Source organism: Lissotriton helveticus, chromosome 4_1, assembly GCF_964261635.1.
Source record: "Lissotriton helveticus chromosome 4_1, aLisHel1.1, whole genome shotgun sequence".
Lineage (NCBI taxonomy): Eukaryota > Metazoa > Chordata > Amphibia > Caudata > Salamandridae > Lissotriton > Lissotriton helveticus.
The window spans coordinates 105,228,645-105,243,306 of NC_136063.1; the positions used below are offsets into that span (position 1 = coordinate 105,228,645).

The 14,662-nt window shown below is 49.7% G+C and overlaps 1 protein-coding gene across 4 annotated transcripts in view; it reads left to right on the forward strand.

The window, feature by feature from the left end:
- The window catches only part of NUGGC (nuclear GTPase, germinal center associated), a 1,180,213-nt gene that overhangs the window by 911,858 nt on the left and 253,693 nt on the right, over positions 1-14,662 (forward strand). For all 4 annotated transcript variants that reach the window (XM_078686520.1, XM_078686521.1, XM_078686519.1 and 1 more), the window contains exon 22: positions 14,031-14,142. In XM_078686520.1, coding sequence (XP_078542646.1) covers positions 14,031-14,142 — 112 coding nt within the window. The remainder of the gene's footprint in view (positions 1-14,030; positions 14,143-14,662) is intronic.

Genomic DNA, 14,662 nt, shown 5'->3' on the forward strand with positions numbered 1-14,662 from the left:
AAATCTTGTTACCAGAACGTTTTCAAGACAGCCACATATTGGACTTCTCCTTAGCTAGCTTTGCCGATTTCACCAACAATACAGAAAATTCAGAGGCTACTCACGAGAAGCCTAGTGCCAGTTTTTCCTTGATAACCAGCTCAGCAACAAACCCAGCCTTTTAAATAGGACATGGTGGGCAAGATTGTGGACACCACCATGGGCAGTAATCTTGCTTCCAAACCACTTTGATTTCACCTTCCAAGACTATGCACCGCTGGTAGGGGGCTGGATATAATTTCTCCAACACAACTGGAAATCAGTAACCTCGCAAAATGTACAGAAAGTCTTTTGGCCAAGGGGGGCATTGTTAAAGGTATGTTACTGCCACTACTTTCTGGTGTGGAAGAATGATGGAAGACTCCAGCCAATTTTGGATCTTTGCCCTCTGAATGTTTTATACTGATGAGTAAATGGAAATGCTTCTGTATAATGCAGATAGCTTAGTATCCTTGAACTTGCAGGGTGTATATGTTAATGTGCACGTCCTGCTATTCCACAGATGTTACCTTTGGTTCATGAGCGGTCAGAAAATATACTATTTGTCATTCTACCCTTCATCTCACCTCCAACCATGGATGTTTACAAAGGTGGTGGCTGTGGTCAAGGCCCATTTTTGCAGGTTAAAGCAGTCCGTTGTAGACCACTTCTGAACAACAATCACCCTTCTATTGTTCCTGGGTTTTTCCCTCTGGTGCGTGCAGTAAAGATTCCCTTCCTATGGACTATTCTTGACACAGTGGCATTCAAGGCCTTCCCACTCCTGCAATAAATCTGGAACATTCAGGATCTGATCTGATATTTTGGGCTTAATCCTGGGTCTCTGTGACGGTGGTGCTGAGGTTTCTTGGACTGCTGTCCTATAGATCCCTGCCAACTTATGGCGAACAAAGCGGTACAAAAGGGGGTGGTGATGGTCGGAGCATCTGAACCAATCAAACACTTACACCCAGTCAAAAGATCTGGGTTTAATCCATCACCGTTCTTTAGCCCACTCTGCCACACCAGTTCAGACATGGCCATATGCAAATCAGTCTGACCCTGTGCCTCATGGGAACAGTCCTGCCCGAACTGCCAAGCCATGCCTTCCCTGGACCGGAAACAAGCTTCCTAGGACCGGTTTCTGGCATTCCAGCCATCTTCAGCCAGGCTTGCTTGAATCCAGTGGCAAAGTGAGCAAGGGACTCGCGTCTGAGCATACCCTGCCAACTTATGGCGAACAAAGCGGTACAAAAGGGGGTGGGGATGGTCGGAGCATCTGAACCAATCAAACACTTACACCCAGTCAAAAAATCTGGGTTTAATCCATCACCGTTCTTTAGCCCACTCTGCCACACCAGTTCAGACATGGCCATATGCAAATCAGTCTGACCCTGTGCCTCATGGGAACAGTCCTGCCCGAACTGCCAAGCCATGCCTTCCCTGGACCGGAAACAAGCTTCCTAGGACCTGTTTCTGGGGATGGACGGAGCATCTGAACCAATTAAACACTCACACCCAGTCAAAAGATCTGGGTTTAATCCATCACCGTTCTTTAGCTCACTCTGCCACCCCAGTTCAGACATGGCCATAAGCAAATCAGTCTGACCCTGTGCCTCATGGGAGCAGTCCAGCCCGAACTGCCAAGCCATGCCTTCCCTGGACTGGAAACAAGCTTCCTAGGACCGGTTTCTGGCATTCCAGCCGTCTTCAGCCCGGCTTGCTTGAAACCAGTGGCAAAGTGAGCAAGGGACTCACGTCTGAGCATACCCTGCCAACTTATGGCGAACAAAGCGGTACAAAAGGGGGTGGGGATGGACGGAGCATCTGAACCAATTAAACACTCACACCCAGTCAAAAGATCTGGGTTTAATCCATCACCGTTCTTTAGCCCACTCTGCCACCCCAGTTCAGACATGGCCATATGCAAATCAGTCTGACCCTGTGCCTCATGAAATGAAATGAAATGAAAATGAAATGAAAAGGAGTTTTATAAAGCGCGAACAGTTGCCCTGAGGCGTCCAGGCACTGGTAGGTAACGGAAACTTCTGCTGGGGTGGATCGCCGGTGGGGTGATTTTATTTAGATATCGTTTTGGTTGAAGAGGAAGGTTTTCAACTGTTTGCGAAAGGTGAGCAGATTGGGGTTGGATCTTAGATGGAGGGGGAGAGAGTTCCATAACTTGGATGCGTTATAGGAAAAGCAACGACCTCCTGATCTGGCTCTTCGTATCTGTGGGATAACAGTTAGAAAGGCTTTCGATGAGCGGAGTTCTTTTTTGGGATGGTAGGGGGTGATCAAAGAGTGATTGATCACCGGCCCCGATTTCCAGCAGGCTTGGTGGGTGATGCACATGGCCTTGAATTTGATCCTATCCCTAACAGGGAGCCAGTGCAAAGATTTCAGACCAGGCCCTTTAGAGTTTCTACGGGGAATTCCGAGGAGGGTGCGTGCAGCGCAATTCTGGATCCGCTGAAGTTTGTTTAGGCAGTATTCTGGGGACCCCAAATACAGAGCGTTGCTATAGTCTATACGAGACTGGATTAGGCCCTGGATAACTACCTGTTTTGCCTCGAAATGGAGGAGTGGTAGGATTGTTTTCAACTGCCTAATCCGACCGAAGCAGGTTGCTGACACTTTGGTGACTTGCGTGTTAAATGTCAGGGATTTGTATAGCCATACCCCCAAGACTCTTTATGTTGTCTTTGGGTGCAGGAGGATCGCCTAGGCTAGGGGGCCACAGAAGCTCTAAGGTGGAGAGGGCCGAGGAGCATCAGCTCGGTCTTTTCCCCGTTAAGCTTTAGGCATGAGCTTGTCATCCAGCTCTTTACCTGCTCCAGACAGGGAATCAGGTTGGTCTGTGATTGCTGGCTGTCCTTATGTGCAAGGGAGACCACTAGCTGAGTGTCGTCCGCATAGATAATGATCGTGATGCCATGCGGACGAACAATCTCTGCCAGTGGTCTCATGTATGCATTGAAAAGCGTGGGGCTAAGTGAGGAGCCTTGTGGCACCCCACACCCCAGAGGCTTGCTTGAGGAGGCTGAGGCTCCTTCAAAGACACTGAAGGTATGGTCTTTTAAAAAGGATTTAAGCCAAGCTAGGGCTTCTCCCGATATTCCCAGATTTAGTAGACGGTGGAGGAGGATTTGATGGTTCACCGTGTCAAATGCGGCGCTCAGATCAAGGAGGATCACCGCCACTGCTCCTCCCTGATCTAAGATCCGCCTTGCCTCCTCTGTAACCGCTACCAGGGCCGTCTCCGTACCATGCTTGGGCCGGAAGCCAGTCTGGGTGGTGTCCAGCAGATGGTTGCTCTCGAAAAACTTAGTTAGACAAGTATTAATATGCTTTTCGAGGAGTTTGCTTGCCCAAGGGAGTAGTGAGATGGGTCGATTGGTATTAAGGTTGCGAGGGTCGAGATTAGGTTTTTTTAGGAGTGCACGTACCCTGGTATGTTTCCATGTTAATGGGACTGTGCTAGTTGTTATCGAAGAGTTCAGCAGATCCAGTAATATGGGGAGAATTACCTGTCCAACCGAGATCAGTGTGTTTGGTGGCGCAGGATCACAGGGTGATTTTATTTGGTGCATTAATGAGTCTAGTGTTACTGAATCTAGTTGTGGGAGGTAGGCTAGTGTGGTATGGAGAGATACCTCTGTTTCTATTGCGGAGGAAGAGCTTTTGGAGGAAGGTTCTGCTCCAGTGTTCGGAAAGGATGTGTAGATGTTATTTATCTTGAGAAAAAAGAACTCAGCTAGATCGTCACAACGTGGGGGTTCCACAGGGTTAACGGTTGGGGGTAGGGGGGGGGAGCGTAGTGAGACTTTTTACCGTTCGGTACATTTCTTTGGGCTTGCACTTGGCTGCCATTATTTTACCCTTATAGTAGGCTGATGAGTCAGTTTTATTGCTGACTTATAGGCTCTAATGGCCTCTCTGTATGTAATTTTATCCGTGTCCATGTAGTTAAGACGCCACTTCCTTTCTAGCCTCTTACAGGTACGTTTTTTTCCTCGGAGCTCTTCCGAGTACCAGGGTGCTGTTCTATGGTATCTTTTTGATCTGGTGGTGCCAAGGGGTAGTATGGAGTCTAGCGAGCTCGTGATCCAGCTGTTGTACTCGATGTTGCCTTTTGAGGGGTCGCCGATGAGTACAGGTTTGGTTGTGTTGAGATCGCTAGCCCATTTTTTCAGACAGAGTTTGGACCAGTTCCTCGATCTAAGGGGGAAGTGAGGGGATGGAGCGCACTTGCATGTGGTCCAGGTGAGTGTGATGAGGAAGTGATCAGTCCATGGGAGGCGAGTAAGGGTACCAACTGCTAGTTCGGGGCAGTTGCTGAACACGGGATCTAGTAAGTGGCCTTTTATATGGGTGTGGGAGGGAACGAGTTGTTCTAGTTCGATAGCCGCTAGACTAGCTATTAGTTCGTTGGCGACATTATCCGCTCGGGGGGGGGGGGGCGGTAGATGAGGCTGCCCGTGAAACTTTTGTTGGGGGAGAATTTAATGGCAAAGTGCAAACTTTCACAGTCTGCGATGGGCTCTGAAGTACACCGGCAGGTGTAAGCGTCTTTATAGATGATGGCTAGCCCCCCGCCTTTTCCCAGGGCGCGGTCCAGGCGGGCAATTTGGTAGCCTGGTGTGCGTGCTTCGACTAGGTCGGGTTCAGAATCCTGGGTGAGCCATGTTTCGGTCAAGAAGACTATGTCTGGCACGAGCTCATCCAGCAGCATTGAAATCTCCAGACTGTGTTTGGGGAGGGATCTGCAGTTTAGCAGCAGCATTTGGTATTCCTGCAGCTCATCCTTCTGCAGAGGGCTGGAGAGCTTTGTCTTGCAGTGAGGGCACTGATGGGGGATTTCCAAGGGATGGAATATTTGGCCGCACTTGGTTTTATCGGTGTGCCTTAACTGATAGACGGTGTCAATGCTGTATTGCCTATTTGTTCTCGTGAGTGAAGGAGAGGTTGTTAGGGGATTTGCCCCTAGCCCTGGCCAGCCGCGGACGGGCGCAGACGGGCTTGCCTTTAGCACGCCTTCGGCGCCCCAGCGCGCCCGCTGCTCGTCCGAAAAATGCACATATTTTGTAGGGGTGGGAGGGGCGTGGCCTCCCGGCAGTGGGCGTGGCCTGTGGGCTTGCGAGGCTAATGGCGGCAGTTTGTGTTCCAACCCGCGGCAGCGTTATCACGAACTGCTCAGGGATATCCAGCAGGTCTCAGGGGGGGAGTGCCCAGGGAGCAGTGCGCAACAGGTAAAAACAATTTATGCAGTAAATACAAATATTTTTACAACGATGGGAGCAGTCCAGCCCGAACTGCCAAGCCATGCCTTCCCTGGACAGGAAACAAGGTTCCTAGGACCGGTTTCTGGCATTCCAGCCGTCTTCAGCCAGGCTTGCTTGAATCCAGTGGCAAAGTGAGCAAGGGACTCACGTCTGAGCATACCCTGCCAACTTATGGCGAACAAAGCGGTACAAAAGGGGATGGTGATGGACGGAGCATCTGAACCAATCAAACACTCACACCCAGTTAAAAGATCTGGGTTTAATCCATCACCGTTCTTTAGCCCATTCTGCCACCCCTGTTCAGACATGGCCATATGCAAATCAGTCTGACCCTGTGCCTCATGGGAACAGTCCAGCCCGAACTGCCAAGCCCTGGACCGGAAACAAGCTTCCTAGGACCGGTCCGTCCATCACCACCCCCTTTTGTACCACTTTGTTCGCCATAAGTTGGCAGGGTATGCTCAGACGGCTGAAATGCCAGAAACCGGTCCTCGGAAGCTTGTTTCCCCCCCGCGCATCCACAAAGCAAGAGCAGGCAGAAGACCATTTTCTCTCACATCGCAGCCAAGACCGGGAACGGCCTACCGGCAGACATCAGATGCTCCCCCTCCCTGAACATTTTCAGGAAGATCCTCAAGACCTGGCTCTTCGTCTAAACAGATTTGCATACCCCCTTCCCCTCCACCCCAGCGCCTTGAGACGTCCACAGGTGAGTAGCGCACTTACAATACCCTGATTGATTGATGTAGTGGTCCATTAAAGCTATTATGACTTGCTGCAGCACCGCTCTTATCTTGGCGGGCAAAACAAAGTTATCAAACAATAAACTGGTGTTTTTGATCAGACAGCAATTCCAAAGAAGGTAGTATGAACCCGCATAACTTAATGGGAGAAGTGCTGCTAAAACAAAATCATAAAATGAAGGACTTTACAATGCCTCAAATACTCAGTATTGTGTTTCAGAGCAACTATATGGTAAACGTTAGACGGATGAAATTTGAAAGAAACAGTTAGTTATAGATTCCTTACCTTAGAATTACCCCCAGGCGTCAGATTGGATCCGGAAAGTTTTTCGTCAGCAGTACCCCTAGCGCGTCGGAAGGTGGCGTTTGTCGCCTCTGCGTCCGTCGTTGGCGTCGTGTTCGCCGGGATGACGTCGCGGAAGCGACAGACGCCGCCCTCGCACGCTGACGTCAGTTCTTGATTTTTCCGCGCCAGCAAGCGCAGATCCGGGGAGAGCAGTACCCCAGTCACTTTTTGACTGACTTTTTCGTGACTTTTGTCGACTTCGATTTTAAGTCGAACATCGACTCCTACACATCGGCATCCCTCGTGCCTTGAAACCGGGCACGAGGGATGCCCGGTTTCAAGGCCTGTGGTTCCTATACCCGACTGATGTCGGTAACGGATCAGCACAGCATGTGCCTATACTGTCTGGAGCACAACCATGACCCCAAGTAGTGCTCCAACTGCGAAACCATGGACCGAAGTCTTTGAGGGAGCGGTCCCGAAAGCTACTCGAGCCCTGGCAGTCGGCTCCGTGTTGTTAGAGGTCCCGGTTGCGTGGGAGATCAAGGGACCAATCGAGGAGCCATCACCACTCCTCGTCTAAGTTTTCGCACTTGGGGTCAGGTAAGTCGAAGTAAATGAAGAAGTCGAAGAAGCATCGTCACTCTTGGACTTCCCCTTGTCTGTTGTCCGACGCGTTGAAGGGTGCGGGCGGTTCCCCTCCCGCGTGCGGAGCCTTCAGGGTCGACTCCGGCCTTCCCTCTTTTCCCGGGACCGACCCCTGCCCAGCTTAGTCAGTTCTACGAAGCGATGCATGCCATCTTAGCGCCCGAGGACTCAGCTGGGGGCCCTAGGCCTTCGACACCGGTGGCTCCGGCCTTGGCACCGCAGGGCCCCCTTGGATCCAGGCCTGGATCCGGATCGGCGCAGGTCGACCTTATTACACCAGCACCACGCTTGCAGACTTCCAGCCAGTGTCGACCCCGGCTTCCACCCCGATGTGGATACGGAGCCGGACCGACGTCGACCAACGTGCGATCCGGCGCCGATGGGTACTTTTGTGCCTGTATTTCACCCTGGCCGTTTTTAGCCAGTTTGGCAGCCAGAGGGTGGTGAGGAAGACTGGGAAGGGTCTGGTGACCCTTTATTTGACTAGTTGCAGTACGACCAGGACTGGAGAGAAAAACTGGGGGAGGCCAGTGGTCTAGACACCTCAGCAGACATTGGCATGTTGTCTCCTCCTACCCTGGCTACGGAGGAGGGAGCGTCTTGCGCAGTGGTGTTGCATAGGGCAGCCGAGGCCCTAAACCTCGAGCTACCTACTGTGGCAGTCAGGACTAGCCTCCTGACAGAGGTGCTTCAGCCGTCGGCGATTTCTTCGGAGCCCCTACTGCCGTGTAATGAAGCCCTCTTGGACATCCTTTTGGGCACCTGGTCCAGGCCCAACACAGCGGCTCCTGTGGATAGGATGGATGCCCGATTTCACTGCCCGGCTCCGGGCGACCCCACTTTTCCTCTCCCAACACCCCTCCCCCGAGAGCTTGGTGGTCCAAGCTTCAACATCCAAAAGTGCATTCCCTAACACACCACCAGACAGGGATTCCGAGAAGCTGGAACAGCTTGGGAAGTAGTTGTTTTCTACCTCCAGCATAGGGCTGCGTTCAGTGAACACAGCATGTGTGTTGAGGCGTTATTCCCACTCTGTGTGTTATACAGTGGCACAAGTTCTGCCTCAGTGTCCGGAGGAGGCCTAGACCATACTCTCCCGTGCTGTTGCGTGGGGAGAGACGCAGCAAAGTTTGCCATCCACTGGACACTGCTTACCCACTGGGTAGAACCATTTTAGTGTCTGTGGCGCTTCTGGTTGAGAACGACTGGTTTTTCTGGGGATGTCCAGAACACTTTGAAGGACATGCCCCTTTGAAGGCTGTTGCCTGTTCGGCTACAAGGCAGGCAGTGTGCTAGAGCGCTTCAAGGACTCTCCGGCTACAGCCAAATCATTGGGCCTATCCACCGCGCACCCTGCACGGTCTGCCTTTTGTGACCACGGAAGGGGTGCCACAACACGTTCCTTTCAGAGCCACAGGCCAGAACAAGCTGTTCAACCTCAGTGCGGCTGGGGACGTTGGAACCACCGATGTGGTTCTGGGGGCCAGCGGGCGGGCCTGTTCACCACCGCCCCCTCTGCAGTAATCTCCAAACCCTCCTAGTCTGACCGTTCAGACCCATCAAACGCCAGTGGTCGGCAGGATCCGCCATCACCTCCTCCCCAGGTGCACCATCACGTTGAACAGGTGGGTTTTGCAGATAGTCCGAAGGGGCTACTCCCTCACCTTCAAGACTATCCCTCCAGCCATGCCACCCCAGTACCATCGCATGTCGGGGCATCACCTGGCCCTTCTCCAACAGAAAGTTACGGCTCTCTTGGCCAAGGGAGCCATCAAGCGCGTTCCTGCCCAGAAGTAGGTTGTGGTTGCTATTCCCACTACTTTCTGGTGCCCAAGTAGGACTAGGGCCTGCGTCCTATCTTGGATCTCAGGGACGTCAACCGCTTCCTCTGAAAGGAGAAGTTCAAAATGTTGACCCTGGCTCAGGACTTGTCTGCCCTCGACCTAGGAGACTGGATGCTGTTGTTGGACTTGCAGGATGCTTATTTTCACATGCCCGTCCTGCTGGCCCACCGGCATTACCTGCGATTCATGGTAGGCCATGAGCACGTTGTTTACCTTCATCCGCTTTGGCCTTTCCAGCGCCCCTCGGTGTTCACAAAAATATTGGCAGTGGTCTCCGCTCATCTGCGCAGATATGGGGTTCCAGTCTTCCCCTATCTCGACGACTGGTTGTTGAAGGCGGGCTCGCCCCAGGCAGTCTTCTCCCACTTCCAGACTACGGCCAACCACCTGCATTCTCTGGGGTTCTCCATCAATGTGCCGAAATCACTCCTGACCCCCTCTCAGAAGCTCCTCTTCATCGGAGAGGTTCTGGACACAATGCAGTTTCGGGTTTATCCTCCCAAACAGCGAGTCTGGGATATTCGGGCTATGATTCCAATCTTTCGGCCTCTATCCTGGGTTTCGGTCAGAATAACCCTGTGTCTGCTCGGCCTCATGGCCTCCTGCATCCTGTTGGTCGATCATGCCAGGTGACAGTGGGACCTGAAGTTCCAGTGGGCGCAGCATCAGGGGAATCTGTCCGATTGTGTCCAGTTCTCGGAGGGCACAGCACAGAACTTGCAGTGTTGGCTCAAGAACCAGGATTGACTCAACAGAACACACAGTGGTGACAGACGCATGCCTTCTGGGATGTGGTGGCCACATGGGAGAGGCGGAGATCAGAGGCCTCTGGTCTCCAGCGATTCTGAGCTCCACATCAACCTTCTGTAGCTTCGGGCATTCCATCTTGCACTGAAAGCATTACTTCCCTCTGTCCGGGGAAGAGTAGTGCTGGTGTTCACGGACAACACTACTGCCATGTGATACTGCAACAAACAAGGCCGGGTGGGGTCGTGGACCCTATGTCAAGAGGCCCTCCGTCTCTGGACATGTCTGGAACATGAGGGCATATCCTTGGTGGTTCAGCACCTGGCAGGTTCACTGAACGCCAGGGCGGACAAACTCAGCCACAGGTGCATGATGGATCACGAATGGCGTCTTCACTCGGAGGTGGGGCAGGGTCTCTTTCAACAGTAGGGAGAGCCTTGTTTAGATCTATTCGCCACCGAAGAGAACGTGCAATGTCAGAAATTCTGCACGTTGTAATTTCAAAGAGGCACTCGCTAGGCGACGCTTTTCGTCGCAAGTGGAGTTGCGGTCTTCTATGCGCCTTTCCGCCTATACCACTTTTGCCCAGAGTGCTGAAGAAGATCAAGTACGACCGGGCCCAAGTCATTCTTGTGGCTCCGGATTGGGCACGAAGAGTTGCTCAACATGGCCATCGAACCCCTGATCCGACTGCCTCTTCGGGAGGATCTTTTGTCGCAGCAGCAGGGGCCGGTCCTCCACCCGAACCTGTCCAGCCTCCACCTCCTTTCGTGGAGATTGAGCTGCGGCAGTTGACGTCATTTGACTTGCCTCTCGAACTCTGTGATGTAATCTTGGCAGCCAGGCGTCCCTCCACTAAGACAGTATACACCTGCAGATGGAATACATTTGTGGCATTGTGCACAGCAATGGCTGTGGATCCCCTTTCTGCCCCTCTTTCTGAGGTTCTCTTGTTCCTCCTGTCTTTGGCCCAGCCTGACTCTGCTCTGGGAACTCTTAAGGGCTACCTCTCGGCCATTTCAGCCTTCCTGATCAGCCTTTTCTTTTCAAGTCCCCTGTTGTAAAGAGATTTCTCAAAGGCATTACTCATCTTTTTTCCTCCTCTTCCCTTCGTAATGCCTCAGTGGGACATGAACTTGGTTCTTACTTATCTGATGGTTGCTCCCTTTGAGCCGCTACATAACTGTCCTCTCAAACTCCTCACTCTGAAAATTGCTTTTCTGGTGGCCATCACCTCTGCACGCAGGGTGAGTGAGCTACAAGCTCTCTTCCAAGCCTCCTTTTCTGTCTTCCAAGCCTCCTTTTCAGGCTGTTCATCCGGACAAGCTCGTCATCAGAACTCGGCCTTCCTTTATTCCAAAGGTGGTCACTTCTTTTCATATTGGCCAAACCATCGCTTTGCCCACCACCTTTCCTCATCCGCATCCTTCAAGAGAGGGTCTACCGTCTGAATCCAAAACATGCGCTCTCCTTTTATTTGGATCACACCAAACAGTTCCAGGCGGACGACCAGCTCTTTGTCGGTTACGTGGGCGCTAAGAAAAGTGGGACCGTTCAAAAATTGACCATCTCCAGGTGGGTCGTTCTGTGCATTAAGGCCTGCTATTCTTTGGCAAAGAAGGAGCCTCCAGTGGGGTTGCAGGCCCATTCCACCAGGGCAACAGAAGCTACTACTGCTTTGGGACGGGTAGTCCCCCTAAATGACATCTGTCAGGCAGCAACATGAGCATCACTGCACACTTTCACCAAGCACTACTGCCTGCACAGCCAAATCCGGAGAGACGGCTTCTTAGGCTGTTCTGTTCTCCAGGACTTTCTGGTGTGAAATTAGTTTGCAGACCCACCTCCGAGGTGGGTATTGCTGGGATATCTATTCTAAGGTAAGGAATCTATAACTAACTGTTTCTTTCAGATGAACAAGTTACTTACCTTTGGTAACAATATATCTGTAAGAAACATAGGTTAGTTATAGATTCCTTACCGCCCCACCCATCCTCCCTGTTAAGGACATCCTTTCAGGACCCTTGTTTTGTGCACCAGTGGTCAGTGTCTTGCATGGCTCTGCGCTTCTGGTGTTGAAAGTCGGGTACAATACTGACATCAGTGCGCGAGGGCTGCGTCTATGTAGCTTCCGCTACGTCATCTCGGCGACCACGTGCCAACGATGGACGCTGAGTCGACCTACGCCACCTTCCGATGCGCACGGGACCGCTGAAGAAAAACTATCCGATCCTGTCTGACGCCTGGGGTTAATTCTAAGGTAAGGAATCTATAACTAACCTATGTTTCTTACAGATATCAATACCGAAGTTAAGTAACTTGTTCATACACCAGTGATTTCACTCAATGACTCCAATATCTGTACAGCAGATGAGGAACAACTGAGCAGGTCACAAACTACCGACATTCAACAAATGTTAGGGTTAACACACTGTTCACTTCTTGTGGATAAAATCAGCACATCTGTCTTTAATAGCTGCAAACTTCTCAATGACTTGAACATTAAAGTCTGGGATGCGCTTGACAAGATCTCACTCTATAGAGAGAATTGCTAAAGCATTTTGTCTTTCCTTAATCACGGTGTTCCTCAACAATGTCTTGATTCTGTTAAAGTTGGAAAACATTGTTCCGACTCTGCTGTTGGTATAGGAGTGGTAATGACTATTTTTAGTAAAGCCACTGTCTCTGTAAGTGATTTTTCTCTCGTAGGGATTTCTGTGATAGTCAAGCACTTCATTAGATATATCTTCTTAAGTTGTCTTCTTCTGCCATTCTTCAGGAAGGCCTACATAGACACTTAAGAGATACAAAGACAATAATGCAGCCTAACCAACTAGGCTACACTGGCCATTACTTCATTTTGAAGTGAAAAAAGATAGCCAGTTTAACTTTTAAAATTACCAATTTTACTGAGTTTTACACATAGAAAACTCCCCTTCACAAGACTCCTTTTTTCATGATAAAGATGAAAAGAATTGGACAGAGAAGCCCCCATAGGCTGCCATTATGTGTCTGCAAATTGATACCGTGCCTTTAAGAGTCTCCAGAGACCCCTGGTATCCTATGATGCACAGCCAGAGGCAGTTACTTTCAGTTCTTTTTGAAGGTGTAAAGAAGCAGTGCCTGCTGAGTCTTGGGTACGTCTGTGTCTGCCACCGGGGAGGCAGGCCGGTTGCTTATGACTATCACGGAAATACCCATGCAAGAGTACTGCAGTTACAGGTAAGAAACTACTCCTTCTCTTGTAGGGGACCTCCATGTTTAGTCATAATCATGTGAATAGACTAGTTCAGAATGGGAAGAGCCAGGGGTGTTGTATAGTTAACTCGTAACCATTGTCAGTAACCTCTGAGCTTGTGTTGCTGTGAAATCACCACCAACTGTCAGTTGTTCCTACCAGATTCTCATGCATTCTGGAACTGCATTAAGAGTACATGTCAGGATAGCTGCCTTTCATTCTTTGTAGCTCCAAAAAGGCAGATTAATGTCTGAGGTTTGCAAGTTCACTTGTTTACAGGATATTGTGGGTGAATTATTGCAGTACACAATACACCAGGCTTGTTGAACTCAAAGATATTTCATTCTCCTCCAGCAGAACTAACAATGTGATGTTGCCACTTCTTGTACTAATTAGTGACTGCCTACGGTGCGTATTTGAGAGCACAATTATAAAGTAACCAATCTGGTAGTTGACCATTATCACATTACTAAATGTATTATCTCTGTTAACTCTTCTTGGGAGCACTGCCAGATTGCGAAACACTGTGAAGAAATCAAATAGCATTAGAAGTGCCCATATCTACTTTGAAGTTTACTCATCTCATTTTAACAGTTTGTAAGTGCTCTCAAAATAACAATGCCAAATTGTAGCTCTAATTAAGTTCATGCCAGTATCCACTTACTGAATGTTATCAGCCTTTGTTTCATCTTTGCACTGTCTGCCCCTGTCACAAGTCTCACTTCACGCTACTTGAATATAAAACTGAATTGTCCATCTCAGGTGGGGATGGGGATGCTTTATGGATGACTTGGCTTCTGATTTCCAGAGTACGGCATGGCTGCTCCATAAATATAGGAACAGTCCACCAGAAAGCACATTTAGTAGTTATGCCTGTGTGGTATTGGAAGAAAGACTCACACTTTGGTTTTGGGCATTGTGTTCTAAGTGAAACCCAGCTGTGGTTGCTGCCCTCTAGTAGTCTGGAGCCGACATTAGCTCCCATCTATCTGCTGGTTGAAACACGGGCCAGGAGGAATACAAAAAATCTCACAGGGTCTGAAAAAGAAAGGAATTAAAGGAAAATTACTATATCAAAACCTACTTCCATGCTCTTAAGAAATACGTTAGAGCATCAACTAAAGAAACAATCTATGGTGAATGTGTGTGTTTGTGTGTGTGATAGAGTACAAATTACAAAAAATGTCTTTCAAGCTTGTTTTGCCTCTTGATTTGTTTCAGGATTACATTCGGGCAAGTTTTGAGGATGTCATTGAAAAACTGTTTGACTCACTGGATAGGCAGCTGAACTCCGTGCTAAAACCAGTAAAAAAAAATGATGACATAATTCCAGGTAATGAGTCATATTTGCATAAAGCATACTTGCTTTAATCTTCAAATTGCATGCCTGTTATGAAACGTCTGTAGATCAGTCTTCTCCAACGAGTAGCTTGTGAGGTACCGGTACCTCTCCACCTACCTGTGAGTAGCTCTGCTGTGTTCAGCCCACCCTACTCAAGTACATGATTTTAGTTGAACTAATATACGTATCCCAGAATTGAAAAGCATGTATCTCAGACAAAAATTTGTGAATTTTCAGAACTCATAAGCTTAGCTAATGTTTGTAGACATATGGCTGGATTTTTTTAAATATATCGAAAGTTGATATTTGCGGGATAAATCATGAGGCGTCGGGGAGGCTTATAACAAAAACTGTAATCGTGGTGCCAGCTCTGGATGTTCTGTTTCAACAGTGTAGAGGAATGCCAAATTGTAAAGCCCTTTTCAACCTACTGCTGGCAACCCTGCTTGATGTACTGAGATACTCACATCTGGTAATCTTGCAGTCTCTTACGTAATCTTGTCTGAAGTGG